General features: G+C 47.2%; 1 protein-coding gene across 10 annotated transcripts in view; it reads left to right on the top strand.

Moving 5' to 3' along the window:
* Positions 1-16,290, top strand: part of MARK2 (microtubule affinity regulating kinase 2) — a 140,473-nt gene that overhangs the window by 78,044 nt on the left and 46,139 nt on the right. For all 10 annotated transcript variants that reach the window (XM_072984103.2, XM_072984100.2, XM_072984099.2 and 7 more), the window contains exons 2-3: positions 5,829-6,008; positions 14,025-14,078. In XM_072984103.2, the coding sequence (XP_072840204.2) occupies positions 5,829-6,008; positions 14,025-14,078 (234 nt within the window). The remainder of the gene's footprint in view (positions 1-5,828; positions 6,009-14,024; positions 14,079-16,290) is intronic.

Raw genomic sequence — 16,290 nt, 5'->3', positions numbered from 1 at the left:
TGTCCCAGAGAATAATATAAGAATGGAGAGAGTGACAGTATTGTTAAAAATTAAAAAAAAATAAACAACCCAGGAGCAGCTGTGTTGGGAAGAAATGGCTTGACAAGCAAGGTTCAAAAAGTGAAAACTTTTGATTTGGATATCTCTAATAATGATGATGGCAACGGTGCGCCATTAAATTGATCAATTGATGGTAACGGTTGAATCGACTAACATGACGTGAGTTTGTGCGGTGGTGGTGAAGGCATCAGTTTGGCCAAATTCTCACAGAGGTAGCAATGGCTTGCCCCTTGTGTGCTGTAGGGTGTTGGGGAGGGTGTGTCAGATGATGGAATAGGCTCTCTAGAAATAAAATTCCATGCACATAGAGAGTTTGCCTGTCAGAGAGCGTGCTAACCTTAACCCTTTCCTCCCTGACACTCTTTAACTTTCTATGTTGAAGAATTACATAAAGGACGAGCCACTCAATCACACAAGTCTCCAAACATAGGTTTCCCACTTACTGCTACTTTGGTGGCAACTGGACCCCAGCCCTCATGCTAGTGGGGGGCTTGTTTGTTTCTGACATTTATACCCCATCTTTGCTCCAGTGAGCTCAGGGCCACCTTTACAGTAATTCTCCCCAGTATTTTTTTTTATCTTCTCAATAACCCTGTGAGGTGGGTCAGACTGAAAGACAGGGGTCCAATCTCAAGGTTCCTTGGGAGTTCCATGGTTCAATGGGGAGATCCATCTTTCAAGACCCAGTCCATTATCCTAATCCACAGCGGATTCTTCTGCATAGATCTGGTGTACAGTGGAGCCTTGCTTAACGACGACAATCCATTCCAGGAAAATCGCCGTTAAGCGAAAACATTGTAAAGTGAAACTAAAACCCCCACTGAAACGCATTGAAACCCGTTCAGTGCGTTCCAGTGGGTAAAAACTCACCGTCCAGCGAAGATCCTCCATACGGCGGCCATTTTCGTTGCCTGTATAGCAAGGAATCCGTCCCTAAACACAGCGGGGAGCCATTTTAAGCTCCCGGCGGCCATTTTGAAACCCCGACGATCAGCTGTTTTTGATGGTCATAAAGCGAAAATCGGTTCCCGAAGCAGGGAACCAATCATCGCTAAGCGAAATTCCCCCATTAAGACCATCGTTTTGCAATCGCAATTGCGATCGCAAAAAGATCATCGTAAAGCAGATTTGTCGTAATGCGGAGCAATCGTTAAGCGAGGCACCACTGTACTTTTATAGGAAGCCTAGGGTGTAATTTGTTTGCTGTGAGCTCTGATGGGCCTTTGCAATAGAGCGGAAGGTGTGTTTCTAACACTGTGCCAGCCAACATGTTTTCTGTGTCAGCATTTTTCCTGTTCACCTTTCCAGGGCAGGTATCTGGGAGCTGTGCGTGCGACCGCAGAGTTCTTCCGTGCTGTCACAGCTCACAGACGGGTGAAATAGGATATCCGTGGGTTTGCGTGGATGCGTTTCCAGCTTTAAGAGCAGCCCTTGCTGTTCCAGCTTGAGCATTTCTGCTGCTGCCAGTTTGGAGGTGGTGGTGGGGAAGAGAGGAAGCAGCTTAGCCCTGCCTGATCTGTGGAGCTGAGATGCTGTGGCATTCTGGAGTTAGTTTGCTTGTGTGTAACTGGACCTATACCCTCCCTTTTTTCCGAACCTGGCTAGCAACGATGAAATGAAGCGCATGCAGGTAAAATAGATTAAAAACACATCAATAAGGGAAAAGACAGGGCCGTCCCCGTTAAAGCCCCTTCTCAGTTCATCCCAGATTACTTGCCAAAGGCCTCTCTGAATTAAAAAAAAAGGACTTTGCCTGCCATGGAAGTTCTTTATTAACTCAGCAAGAGCACTTTTAAGGGGTCAGATGAATCGTTCTTAGAAAGTATGGCTGTGTAGGGTAGTTCGGCAAGGAAGAATTTAGCCTTCAAGATGTCGTTGGAGTAAAATGTCCACCATTCCTGGTTTTTGGTGGCCGGGACTGAAGGGAGTCAGCATCCAGCAGCATCCGGAGAGCGGTGGGTTGGTCGTTTCTGATCTAGCATGTTCACAGTCGGCATTTCCACAGAAACCACATACCTGATGAAGGAGGAAGATGAGGGAAGTTGCCTCAGACATCATATATTCCAGATAAAAGAATAGTCCCAAATACTGTGAAAAGGGGCTCCTTATTCATATTTAGCCCCATGTATGGGGTTATATTAGGGGACGTGGTGGCGCTGCAGGCTAAACCACAGAAGCCTTTGTATGCTGCAGGGTCAGGAGACCAGCAGTCGTAAGATTGAATCCACGCGACGGAGGGAGATCCCATCGCTTTGCCCCAGCTCCTCGCCAACCTAGCAGTTCGAAAGCATGCAAATGCGAGTAGATAAATAGGTACCACCTCGGTGGGAAGGTAAACAGCGTTCCGAATCTAAGTCACATTGGCCACGTGACAACGGAAACTGTCTATGGACAAACGCTGGCTCTATGGCTTGGAAACGGGGATGAGCACTGCCCCCTAGAGTCGGACATGACTGACTAAATGTCGAGGGGAACCTTTAGCTTTACCTTTATGGGGTTATATATGTGCCAGGAAGCAAACAAACCTCTGTGACAGGCTGATAATAGGAATAATCAATATTTTCTTAAGTCACAGGTATGGCACTCCAGATGTTGAACATCAGCTGTCAGCATTTCTCAACATTGGCTAGGCTTCCTAGGACTGATGGATATTGCTTCTTTTTTATGTTGTTATGTCCCATCAAGTCACTTCCAATTTGTGGTGACCTTTATAGGGTTTTTGAGGTATGTGAGATGTTTGAGGAGCAGTTTAACATAGTTACCTCTCAGTGACTCTTCAGGGCTGAGAGAAGATTTGAACCCAGGTGTCCTGTGTCTTAGTCTGAAACTCTGTCCACTGCACAACACTGACTCTCTGGGAGTTGGTCCCCTGATTCTGCTGTTTAGAAGAATCTTGCACAGTGGTTTATAACCAAGATTTGTAATCCAGTGATAACTAAGTAGCTGTGTTTTGTCCACTCCTTTGTATAAGTTATCTAGCCACAAAATACTCAGTCCTTAAAAGCAGGGATCGGCAACACATGGCCTGGGAATATTTTCCTGTTTGGGGGGGTCTTCTGAGGGCCCCCTCTGTTGTATTCATTGCCATGCTGCTTAGATTCCACCATAAAGGTAAAGGTAAAGGTTCCCCTTGACAATTTTTTGTCCAGTCGTGTTCGACTCTAGGGGGCGGTGCTCATCCCCGTCTCCAAGCCATAGAGCCAGCGTTTTTGTCTGAAGACAATCTTCCGCGGTCTCATGGCCAGTGTGACTTAGACACGGAACGCTGTTACCTTCCCACCGAGGTGGTCCCTATTTATCTACTCACATTTACATGCTTTCGAACCGCTAGGTTGGCGGGAGCTGGGACAAGCGACGGGCGCTCACTCCGTCACGTGGATTTGATCTTACGACTGCTTGGTCTTCTGACCCTGCAGCACAGGCTTCTGCGGTTTAGCCCGCAGCGCCACCACTGCGCTTCCACCATAGAAGTATTCTAAAACTGCTTTATTAGATAACTGCATAGTTTTTTAAAAGGAAGATGTCACTCCAAGAAACTCTAAAAAAGTGCAAGATGGCGGACTCTCCTTCATTAGAGATTTGTTTAAACAAGTTGCTTAGGGATTTCTGGAAGCTGTAGTCCAAGAAATACAAACTTGCATGCCTTCAATGGCTATGTATCTGGAGTAATGTATCAGGAGTTCCCCACATCAACAAGGAGTTGGGATGGATCAGTATTACTCACATTTTGGCCTCCAGATGTTTTGGCATCTCTCAGCATCTCTGACAGCTAGCTATGATGGCTTGGGGTGCTAACATCAAGAGGATCTGGGGGAACCAGCTTTGGCTCTTATGGACCCCTTCCCAACTTTGTATCAGGGTAGAATCCAGTTCTGTGATGAAGCGTAGCCATTCTTATAGACAGAGTCACACTTGAACGAGTGCAAACAACTTTAGTCAAATTACTTAGTGCAAACAACCTTAGCCTCACCTATTTTCACCACCCAGGAATCTCTTTGCAAGGGCCCCGCTTCACCATTTTTCTTGCACTACCTGTTTCGGTTCCCATCAGATGCCCCACGGGAGCGCTTGACTAGAGACTGGCATGCTTGATGATCAGCGGAACATTCCTGTGCAACTCGTTGAGCAATGCTCTCAAGAGTTGAGATACAGCTATTTGGTCTTTCTGTCCGTGCTTCTTTTTCATCCGTCTGTGCCCAAACTGGGTGTAAATTATGGATGAGCCGACGAGGCCGCGTTCGGTTCTGCTCCTCTTGGGTGCATTTTGGAACGGTGTCTCAGCTGTTGCGGTTGACTCAAGAGAGCAACAGCCCACGGCGTCCTTGAAGAACAAGCCAAGTGTGGGGCACTGATCCAGAGCAGGGAGGGGAAAGAGCTATCTGTTTTGTGTTTTTTTTTTTCCCCCTGGCCTGCCTGCGTTCTGCAAGGGTCACTGAAGAAAATTCAACATCTGCCCCGGGGTTCGGGCATCTGCATTGTGTTATTTCAGTGGGCATGATTCAGTAAAGGCTGTGCGGGACACGAAGCCTGATCTTGCACTCTCTCTCTCTGTCTCTCTCTGTCTCTCTCTGTCTCTCTCTGTCTCTGTCTCTCTCTGTCTCTCTTTCTCTCTCTCTCTCTCTCTCTCTCTCTCTCTCTCTCTCACACACACACACACACACACACACACACACACACACACACACACACACACAAAAAAAACAGCTCTCTGAAAACTATGACCCATAAAGAGGCACCATCTTCAGTTAACTTGCAGGCTATCTGGTCTGGGTGAGCCTTTATGCATTCTGTCAGTTGAAAATAATATATCTTCGTGGTGTTGGTGTTAGGTACAAACAAAACAGAAAGTTTTCTGCTGGGGGGGTAGGTTTGATTTAATTTTTTTAAAATGATTTTAAAAAAAATTGAATTGTGATGGTAAATCAGTTTGATTTTAAAAACCATTGAGTTTCATCCACCCCGATTTTGTAGACAAATATCCTAAACTAGAAAAAGCAGAAGGGAGCGGGCACGTGTGTGAAACATTTGGATTTAGAACTAACCATTGGCTGACGGTGTCTTGGAACTCACTGTCTTATATTTGTGGTCCCCTTCCTCCACCCCCCCCAACTATTCTTTCTGAGCAGCAGTCTACAAAGGGATCCCTTATTTTAAGCGAGCAAGCAGCCAGTGTCAGCAAAGGCAGTGTGGCTTCCTCTCATTGATCTGATGACATCCCAGAACTTGTCCCAGTTGAATTTTGGGGGTTGCTAACAGTTTCATTTGCCTGGCAGGCTATCCCATAATATTGCAGGCAGCTCAGCTGCATGGCTTGGGTGGAGTGCAGATGGTTCTGCAAAGTGAGGACAACTCTGTGGGTTTTTAAATGCTGAACTCTGCAGCAGGGCGGATTTGATTTAAATCAGATTGATTTAAAATCAAACCAAAATTTTAATTTAAATAATTATTTAAATCAGTGTGTTTTTTTAAAAAAAATCATTGGTTTTTATTCACTCTACTCTGTTGTATGGCGTGTGTTGTACAAATCAAATAGATTTTCACATGATACGCTTGCGGATGAGTAAGTTCTGTGCCCTCGTTGCATGACTTCTGGTTGAGCATTAGTAATGTTCCTTCTGACTTGCATCAAATGGGAAGGTGTTTTGTGTGTGTGTGTGTGTGAGCGAGAGAGAGAGAGAGAGAGAGAGACTACATGGACTTCCTTGCACTTTCCAGAAATGAAAACAAACCCGTAATGCATCTTCCTTTTTCCTTTCCTATCTTCTCAGCCGGCCTTGGGACATCCAGAGTCCAAGCCCAGCACAAAGTCCAACATGTTACGAGGCCGTACCTCCGCTACCTCTGCAGATGAGCAGCCTCACATCGGGAACTATCGCTTGTTGAAGACGATTGGCAAGGGCAACTTCGCCAAGGTCAAGTTGGCGCGGCACGTCCTGACGGGGAAAGAGGTGAGAGAGAGAGAGAGCCAAAAGAATAAGTGATCCGTGCACTGGGCTAGGCCGATATCCTCCATAGTAGAATAGCGTGGCTGAGCAGTGCCCGTCCAGGCCTTTAAAAACAAGGACGTTGATTCATCAGCAGGGTGGCTTTTGTGTTGGAGGTGTAAATTCAAGCCCAGTTTTATCTGCTTCCTCTTGAGATTGTTAGCTTTTACTTTGAAAGACTTCTGGGATTTTAGTTTAGTTTTTGAGTTTTAAAAGGCTTGTGGGATTTAAACATTTTGGCACCAGCACAAAACTGAGCTTGGAAATATCCCTTTTTGGACTGTCTCTCTCAGTGGCAAAATCTTTTTTAATGGGGTTTTTTGGATGTTACAGGGCAAAAATAACTTTTCCAAACTCTTGAGACTGGAAGGACTTGCGGGTACCTTGAGTGATTAAGTGAGAAGTACAACTATAAAGAGGGACGTGGTGGCGCTGTGGGCTAAACCGCAGAAGCCTCTGTGCTGCAGGGTCAGAAGACCAGCCGTCGTAAGATCGAATCCACGCAACAGAGTGAGCTCCCATCGCTTTGTCCCAGCTCCTCGCTAACCTAGCAATTCGAAAGCATGCAAATGCGAGTAGATAAATAGGCACCACCTCAGTGGGAAGGTAAAACGGCGCTCCCTAGTCACGCTGGCCACGTAGCAATGGAAATTGTCTTCAGACAAGTGCTGGCTTTACGGCTTGAAAAACGGCGATGAGCACCACCCCCTAGAGTCGGACATGACTGGACTAAAAATGTCAAGGGGAAACCTTTACCTTTACCTTACAACTATAAAACCAAAAAGAAGGTTGGGAGCTATACTGTCTTTGAAACACTGGAGCCTCATAGGTTCACCTCTGTCATTTTCAGGGCTAGTAACTTCACTTTATAACTGGTTCCAAGACCATCTTTCAACATAATGACAAGAGCCGGGGTTCCCTTGGCGTAGAAGTCCTGCTCCGATTATATTTGGCATTTCTTTCATGCTCCCTTGTGACGTAATATCCTTTCGAGTGTTGAAACAATTTCACTCCTACTGTGTCAGTGATCCCTATTTTCTCAGACGGGAGAGGTCTTGTTGGGGGGGGGAAGCATGGATGAGGCTCAGACATGATGCCTAGCCTAAGGCCAGCTGTTGGCTTAGTAGGTGCAGTGAGATTGAGACAGGATGCCTCAACACCCTTAGCCTTTAGGCTACAGCAGCATGTGCTTGCCCAGTAATTGAGAGTGACTAAGTCGTTTATAATCCTTCATTTCCACAAGGGCTCTGGATAGAAGGCCTGAATAAACACAGGAGGCCTGGATCCCAAGAGCCCCTTCATTGAGGAGACCGTTTTGTTCCTCAAGGTGTCCACCCTTTTTGCTTTAAACCAGAGCAGTCGTCTGACAGCTCCAGCATTGGGGATCTGAGGAGCTTCAGTCAGGCTCCGGGACAGGCAAGTCCAGTTGCATGCATACAAATCTCCCTGCAGTTCTTGAGGTCAGATCCCGAATATTTAATACCATTTAAATACTGTATACAGTGGTGCCCCGCATAGCGACGTTAATCCGTTCCGGATTAATCGTCGCTATGCAGAAACATCACTAAACTGAGCCGAAAAAGCCATAGGAACGCATTAAACTTTGTTTAATGCGTTCCTGTGGCTCCCAAACTCACTGTTGAGCGAAGTTCCTCCATAGCGCCGCCATTTTCGCGCCCTCGGTAAGCGAGGGCAGGGCCCGAAAACACTTGCGGCAGCCATTTTAGGCACCCGGCAGCCATTTTGGAACTGCCGATCAGCTGTTTAAAAAAACATCGCAATGCGAAGATCGGTAAGCGAAACGCTTACCGATCATCGCAATGCGATGTTTTACCCATTAAAACATCGCAATGCGATCGCATTAGCGATCTAAAAAATTAGATCGCTATGCAGATTCGTCATTAAATGGTGCACTCGTTATGCGAGGCACCATTGTATATATCTTTCCTCTCATTGCTTATACATTTGAAATTGAGAGCAACCAATACAGTACTATTCTAACCACCGCCTCCTTTTAGTAATCTCTTCAAGCACGATGCTGCAAAAATAAACCTCTTATTGCTGACTATTTAAGTGTATGGTCAAATTCCCAAAGGTGTTCCATGTGTAAACCACACCAAAAAGCCATTGCGTCAGAAAAATCTGTGTATTGATTTTCAGCTATAGACCTCAGCAGGCTGCATCTGCTGTGTCATAATGCCCATCTGCTGGCGGGGTGCTGGGACTGCAGTGTTTCGAGCGACAAGATGCCCTCCATGCTGTTTCGCTTCCCCGACACCCCCTGGCAGCTCCCCCTGCCAAGCTCATTAAGAGATCAAGGGTCCCCTTTTCCTTGGGGAAAAATACTTTAACCTATTTGCTTTGGGGTAAATAAGATGGCCTCTAGAGCAGCCAAGGTTGGTGCTTCAGCTACATCCCACTGCGTGTGAAAACGACTTTTTCCTCCTTAACAAGGTGTTGCAATTGTTAACAATTCCAGTGTGCCTGTGCTGTGATCAGCTATATTCTTTCTTGAAAGGTTGGGAAACCCCAGGCAGCAGGGCCATAGACACCTGCACCCCAAACCCAGCCTTAATAGTGCTGTTGTTTGAACATATTTTAGCACCTACATGTGGAGGAGTACCCCCCCTCCTTCCAAGTTTTGATCCTGATGAACAAACATGCAGCTTTCCAAAATGTCAGCCCTTATATTTGCGAAGGATGCAGGGAGCCCATTCCTTACTCGCTGGCTCAGTCTCATCCCCTCTCCCTTCTCCTTGAGCAGATGGGTGGTTGGCGTTGGTGCCATCGCATCGAGGCTGCATTTCAGATGTTCTCTGCCTTTTCCCTTTGACTGAGCAGGACCACGAGGAAAGAATTCGCCATCTTACAGACTAAATCTATCCTTCAGGGGCACCCTCTTTTCTGGTCTCTTTGGACCCTTGCAAACAGTTTACGTTTGTCAACATCTTGGAAACCTGGCAGGAAGCCTGACTTAGCATCCTGACGAGCATCTGTGAAGGAATGCCTGTTGTTGTCGCTGGGGTTTGTGTAGCCGAAGCTAGCCTTCCTTCCTTATTCATCCTTCTCCTTGAGCACAGCATTCCCACATTCTCCCTTTGAGGGTCTCCGGCACCCGAGTGTCACAGCCAGGGGAAGATGATGAACGAAAGCACTCCCCTCCGTCTGCAATGTTGTGCATAACATGGGATGATGACCGAGCCGATACCTTTCTTGCCACACCCAGTGCTTTGTGATGTGGCATTTAGGAATAGGAAGGAGGGGACGGTTTGCAGGCGGTCTGATGAGGTAGGTAAAGGTAAAGGTTCCCCTTGACAATTTTTGTCCAGTCGTGTTCGACTCTAGGGGGCGGTGCTCATCCCCGTTTCCAAGCCATAGAGCCAGCGTTTTGTCCGAAGACAATCTTCCGTGGTCACATGGCCAGTGCGACTTAGACACGGAACGCTGTTTACCTTCCCACCGAAGTGGTCCCTATTTATCTACTCGCATTTGCATGCTTTCGAACCGCTAGGTTGGCGGGAGCTGGGACAAGCGATGGGAGCTCACACTGTTGCGTGGATTCGATCTTACGACTGCTTGGTCTTCTGACCCTGCAAGCACAGGCTTCTGCGGTTTAGCCTACAGCGCCACCACGTCCCTGATGAGGTAGAGGTAGAGTCAAATGATGTCAGTAAGCAGCCGGCTGCTTAGGCTGAACACCGCTCCCTCGGGCAGTGGTGGCTCCCAACTTTGGGCCTTAGGTGCTTTTGGACTACAGTTCCCAGAGGCCCTAGCTATCAGTGGGCCAGACATCCAGGAGTTGTCTGATTCTGTGTAAGGCAGCTTCCTATGATCCTATTTAAACCAGCTTGGGGATTTCTTTCTACGAGCGGGAGTCATTGCTTACTAATAGAACACTGTTTTTCCCCCCCACATTCAGTCCTTAACATTTCCGGCTTGGACTGGGCGGTACCCCCTTTGAAAACATAAGAGAGCCACGGTGTATTAGTGTAGAGACAATACAGTGGTGCCTCGCTTAACGAGCGCACTGTTTAACGAAGAATCCGTATAGCGATCCCTTTTTGGGGATCGCTATACGGATCTGCCCCAATCGCCGCACTCGCTTTGCGACGATTGGGGCGTCCGGCGGCCATTGGATGACCCGAAATGGCCCCCTATCAGTGTTTTCGCGCCCTCCCCTTGCTTACGGAGGTCGCGAAAATGCTGCGGGGGGGGCATTTCGGGTCATCCGCGGCCATCGGCTGATCGGTGGCTCCAAAATGGCCGCCGGACGCGAAAACATCGCTGGAGGGGTAAGTTTGGACGCTTATTGGAACGCATTAAACTAAGTTTAATGCGTTCCAATAGGCTTTCCTTGCCCGCACAGCGATGTTTTCGTATAGCGAAGGTTAATCCGTTCCGGATTAACCTCGCTATACGGGGCACCACTGTACTGAGATTTCTCCAGGAAGTTTGTTTGATTTTAGAGCTTTCTGTGACTGTCTGGGCGGCTTACTGCAGAATAAAAGAGCAGAGTCGTGAGGGTGCTGGAGTGGAGGATACTATTTCAGATGGAAGATATTCCTTTTTGAAGCTGCCCTTGTGGCCTCCGATAGGGCTACTTGGAAGCAGAAAAATAGCATAACAAACTGGAGAGTTAAGCTTTCCTCTGTGTTGTCTTATGTGCAGAAATTTTTTGAAAACAAGCAGTACCTACCAGTAATCTGTAGTCGTACCTGTCCATTTCAGGATTTGGCCATTTCCTTCTGCGCACATACCGTGAGCTGCAAGTTAATGGTTGTTTCTGAGCTTTAGGCGGTCTTTCCCAACCCAATGCCCTCTGGATATTTTGGTCTTTAGCTGGTGTGAGCTGTAGTCTCTAGGATCTAGAACATACCAGGCGAGGGAAGACTAGTTTAAGATTTCATGGCGCAATAAGGAACCAAAATGTGGGTGTTGGGGGGCACGTAGAGCCCTCCAGCAGAAGACCTTCCTATTCTCTCAATTTCTCCAACAGTTGAAGGAGCTAGATAAACCCCCCCCCCCATTCCTGATCTCCACCAAGGGAGGAGATATTCTTGGTCCCAGCACCTTTATAAGCTTTGGGTGGCAACACAGGAGAGGGGCCTTCTCTGTGGCTGCTCCCAGGCTCTGGAACTCCTTCCCACGGGAGGCTAGGCTGGCCTCGTCTTTGCTGTCCTTCTCTGCAAACAGGCAAAGGCATTTAGCTTTGGGAAGACTTTCCTTTAGCAATTACCGTATTTTTCGCACCATAAGACGCACTTTCCCCCCACAAAACAGGGGGGTGGAAAGTCTGTGCGTCTTATGGAGCGAAGAAAACAAATTATATTTTCCTGTTTTCTTCTCCTTAAAAATTGGTGGAGTAAAATATTTTAAATAAACCAATACGGCATCCCTCAAGGAGAACTAGTTGGTAACCAGGGCTTGCTATGAGGCATGTCTAACCATGAAGTTCATGTTTCATTAAGCGCTGAAATTTTGATGAAGATGTGGTACTTCCATCTTCTTAAAGGCCAGGTTTCTAATCCTCTGCGTCTGTGGAGATACTGTTTTTAAAAGCACAAAAGGCAGTGGGTGCAAAAGGATTTTGTTTCTGTGATTTATGTAGTTGTGTGTTCCTCTTGCATTTAAAATGCCCCCTTCACATCCCTCCTCCTTCCTACTACGCCGTGCTTTTGTCAGAGGAAGTCCAGAATTCAGCAAAAAAATTTAAAAACGTAATGTTGTGTTTTTTCCCCTCTCATGTAAGCCGTGCCTATCCAGCTAGCTTTGCATAAAACATTTTAACTGATTCTTAGCAGCACTCTCTCTGCTCAGGGTTTCCATACGGCAGGATTCAATTTCTTTATAATGCATGTTTTGGGGAGTTTATATAACAACCCCCTCATTATTCTAAGTCAGTAAAATGGGAGCACTGGTGCCGGTTCAAGGCCTTCACCCGCTGTACTCTTTTTTCCCGGCCATTTGATGAGAGAGATGCTGTTACCAGCTGTATTCTGGTCGGCTGGACCGGCAGCCGGCCTGCTTCCATCTCGTGTGGTTTTTATTTTGGGAGAAGTTGCAGTCTATGAGTTTGTTTTTTTAAAACAGAAAAACCCAGCCAATTGCACTTCTATTTGAGATTTGTGAATCTTAGCCTGTCTTCATTAAATGCCTAGGGTGCACTAGGATTCTCTCTCTCACACACACGCACACACACAGAGAGGTTTGTCAAGGGCATTGCTCTGACATTTCAGTTTCGCAGACATAGGGGTCACCTTGGTGGCTGACAGAAGGTCCGTAGAGCTCAGCATTTGGCAGAATCCAGAAGCTGATACCTGTCAAGCTGAAAAGATCATACTTGCATGTTTAGTGCAGTTTGTCTGATGTCCCCAAACCTCCGCTGGTGACACAAGAGCTGGTTCTGGAGCCTAACCGTGTTTCCTGTATGTGCGGGGATGCTCCTTGGTATCTGAGCCAGATTTGATGACACATGAGATGGGGTTTAGGAGGCTGAGAGCCATCCCACCACCACCAGGTCTGCTGAATGGCCATCCCTGTGATGGCCTGTCTGGGGAACAGGAGCTCTGCAGACAGCCAGCTAACAAATGATACTAACACAGAGCCTTTGAATGTCCCTCCAAGCAGTGCATCTCTTGGAGTGCCTTGTCAGCACCATATCTGGGGAGACCTCCAGGAAATGAGCCACAAGCTATCTATCAGCCTCTTTTATAGGCCAGAGAATACACTAAATGTCACAAATGGCTGTTATGGGAAGTACAGTGGTGCCTCGCTTAGCGATGTTAATCCGTGCAGAAAAAATAGCTGCTAAGCGATAACATCGCTAAGCGAAAATAAAAAGCCCATAGAAACCCATTAAAACGCGACCAATGCATTCCTATGGGCTAAAAACTCACCTTTAAGCGAAGATCCTCCATAGCGCCGCCATTTTTGGTGCCTCTAAAGCAAGGCATCCATGCCTGAAAACAGCGGTCGGCCATTTTGTTTACCCGGCGGCCATTTTGAAACCGCCGATCAGCTGGCCAAAAATGGGGGCTTTGCGATGATCGCTTCCCTGCAATCATCACAAAGCGAATTTCCCCCCATAGGGACCATCGCAAAACGATTGCTTTTGCGATGGCAAAAAGTCCATCACAAAGCAATTTTGTCGCTATACGGAGCGATCGCTATGCAAGGCACCACTGTATGGGACACTAGACTAAGCAGGCCTTTGGTTGAGTCCAGCAACATTTCTTACATTTGTGATACCAGAGTGTACCCAGTAAAGTCTTCGTGATGCAGTGGTTAGAGCATTTGGATAGGAGCTTGAAGAGGCCTGGATTGAAATTCATGGTCCCATAAGGAAGCCTCTTAAATGCCCCTATGTAGCCCCACCCTTTCTTGGAGACAACACAGGTTCTGAACGGGAGCAGCAGAACAGAAATGAACAAAATAGCTCGCGGCCAGAATCCTGCTCGGAATTTACACTTGCACGAGGGAAATCACGTAAGTTTTAGTGGCAGATAGTTGTTTGTTAATGAGTTGTGTTGGAGGGTCTTGCCCTGAAAAACAACCGGCAAGCACCTTGTCAAGGAGTACCAATTGGCGGCCAGGACTTACGCAATTTCCCTGTTCCCATATAAATAGACAGGAGGATTCTGGCCCGTTGGACCTGGCCTGTCTGCACCACCCTTCCTTCCTTCACTGATGCTGTTGCAGCAGCCGGCCCCTGGTGGTGGCTGAAGGGGCAGTTGAAGCGGTCAGCCCTTTTCGGCTCAGGGTGTCCAGGAATGAGCAGCTGGTTTCTCGTGCTTGCTTTTGTTTTTGCAAGCAGTTCCTGAAAGCACAGGTGGCTGAAGAGACCGCTACGGTTTAACCTGCCAGGAGCAAGCTGTGCCACCTTTGCTTACAAACCTTTTCCCAAATCAGCTGTAGGTACTATGCTTTGTTTAAGTAAACAAGCAACCCTAATGCGATCTTTCTGTGTGTGCTTCCCTTCAGGTGGCTGTGAAAATAATCGACAAGACGCAGCTGAATTCCTCCAGCTTACAAAAGGTAAGGTACCAGCAATTATTTGGGTTGCGTTCATTTGCTGGAGGAACACCATGTAAATTTCACAGTCCACTTTCATCCCTGCCTTCTGTTCGCCTTGTGAAGTTTTGTCGCTGCTTGTTCCAATTGTAGGGAGAGCAGTGGCTTCTCTGTCTTGGCAAATTTACAGGGGATTTAACAGTGGGAGCATTTGAAGCATTTCAGCTCTTAGCTGAGTTTCTGTGACACCACGGGGGGGGGGCGCAAGCGGTGGGGGGCCGTGGCAGGCACTGACCGAGAAGCCGGGCGAATGAAGGGTTGGATTGGAGCAAATCAGAGATTAATCGAAGTGAAGGTGGGGAAAAAGCTGGAGGAAGACCTTTTTCTTCATGAGTCGCAGTGTTCCAGAGCTTGGATTTGTTAACAAGACGGTACCTTTGTGGAATTGCAGAGTGATGGAATGGGGATCTGTAGCCAACCTGGAATTCTCTTCTTTTCTCCCATCTTCCCAGACCAAAGTAATTCTGCTTCCCTTGCCTTCAGCACCAGCCTTCCTCTGACCAACTCTCTTCCAGCACCACCCTGCTGTATATTGCAGACGGTTCTCACTTCCTGCCCAGCCTGTTTTACTGGGGCGGCTACTTTTGCAATCGCTTGATCTCCTGAACCACACTAGGCAGCCCGTAACCTCTGTATGTCATTAACTTGTATGAAACCCTGTATTAAACAGTTTGATTTGCTCTGTGTTCGGGTGGGCAAGATCCGGGGGCCAGTCCTCTCTCTCCAAATGTTTGTAGTCCACCCCACCTTTAAATATGGAAGTTTTCTGCACATGGTCCAAACCAGCAATGACTCATAAGTTCACTCCTACTTTTGAAAACATGTATGTTTGCACCTTACCGTCAAATAGAAACATCACTGCTTGAGGCTTTCAGGAAATAACACCCTTTTCAAGCTGGGGAAGAACCGCTTTCTTCAGCTGCAAGATGTCCAGGGACTGCATGACTCTTTTGCCAGCCGATATTCAATCATAACCCTGTCCCATGCCATAGAATTGCCTTTCCCTTTCTTTCTTTCTTTCTTTCTTTCTTTCTTTCTTTCTTTCTTTCTTTCTTTCTTTCTTTCTTTCTTTCTTTCTTTCTTTCTTTCTTTCTTTTCTGTCTGTCTGTCTGTCTGTCTGTCTGTTGAGACAAACTGAATAGTTTCGTAGAGAAAAGACCGGAGGGCATGCCATGAACAACACAGATTGATTTCTCAGCTTTCCACTCAACCCCAGTCCCCATCTGCATCCCTTCTGGAAGGAAAGGAGCGAGAAGAATCTTGGGATTGTTGTAGATCACAAGCTGAATACGATTCAAGTTATAGGAAGCCATATTTCAGCTGAATGTCGGAAAAAAAGTTCTCAACTGTTAGAGCAGTATGACAATGAGCCAATTGCCTCAAGAAGTGGTGAGCACTCCAGCACTGGAGGCATTCAGGAGAAAATTAGAAAGCCTTCTATAAGATGTGCTTTGATTTAGATTCCTGCCATGAGCGGGGGGGGGGTTAGACTTGATGTCCTTATAAGTCCCTTCCAACTCAATTGTTCTAGGATTCTCTGTCCTACAGAAGGCTCTAGCTGCTGCTCCTTTTCTCCTTTGCCCATAAATATAATCACCCAGCCTCCTCTTGCTGGCGTGCCTGTATGTGCCAAAAAAAAAAAAAACCCAGACAGAAGGCTGTCCTGCTCCCTGAGCCCCGCGGGAGCATGTAGCCTGCTGTTGATGCTTCTCTCAGCAGCAGCTTCAGCCCCTGCAAGCGACTGAAACCTGACCGTAAAGCCAGTTGGATTGTTCGATTTCGAGCCTGACACGACCAGCCAGCCCCATGCGGCTCTGCTCAGCAGCAGCTGCTGATACAGCCTGGTAAACAAAAGGCCTGAGTGAGCCAGCTGGATTTTCCATTGCTGTGGCAGCTCTCTCCGGATCCAAGTCGACGCTTCTCCCTCTCCCTCTCCAAGAGAGGGGATCGGAAGGCCTGGAGGAAGACGGGATGCTGGTCTGTACTGGAAATGTCGCTAGAAAGAAGACTCAGAGACAGGCTCTAAAATATATATGTGGGAGGGAAAAGTGTGGAAAGCATTCCAAACATCCACTAATATCAGACGTTAAGGCTGTTAGATTGCCGACTCCAGCTTTCGGAAATAAGCCACTGAAGATAAGATGAAATTCCAAATCTTTAGGACCCCAGTGGCAAC

This window comes from Pogona vitticeps, chromosome 15 (assembly GCF_051106095.1).
Source record: "Pogona vitticeps strain Pit_001003342236 chromosome 15, PviZW2.1, whole genome shotgun sequence".
NCBI classification, from domain to species: Eukaryota; Metazoa; Chordata; class Lepidosauria; order Squamata; family Agamidae; genus Pogona; species Pogona vitticeps.
This window is presented reverse-complemented; position numbering and strand designations above follow the sequence as displayed.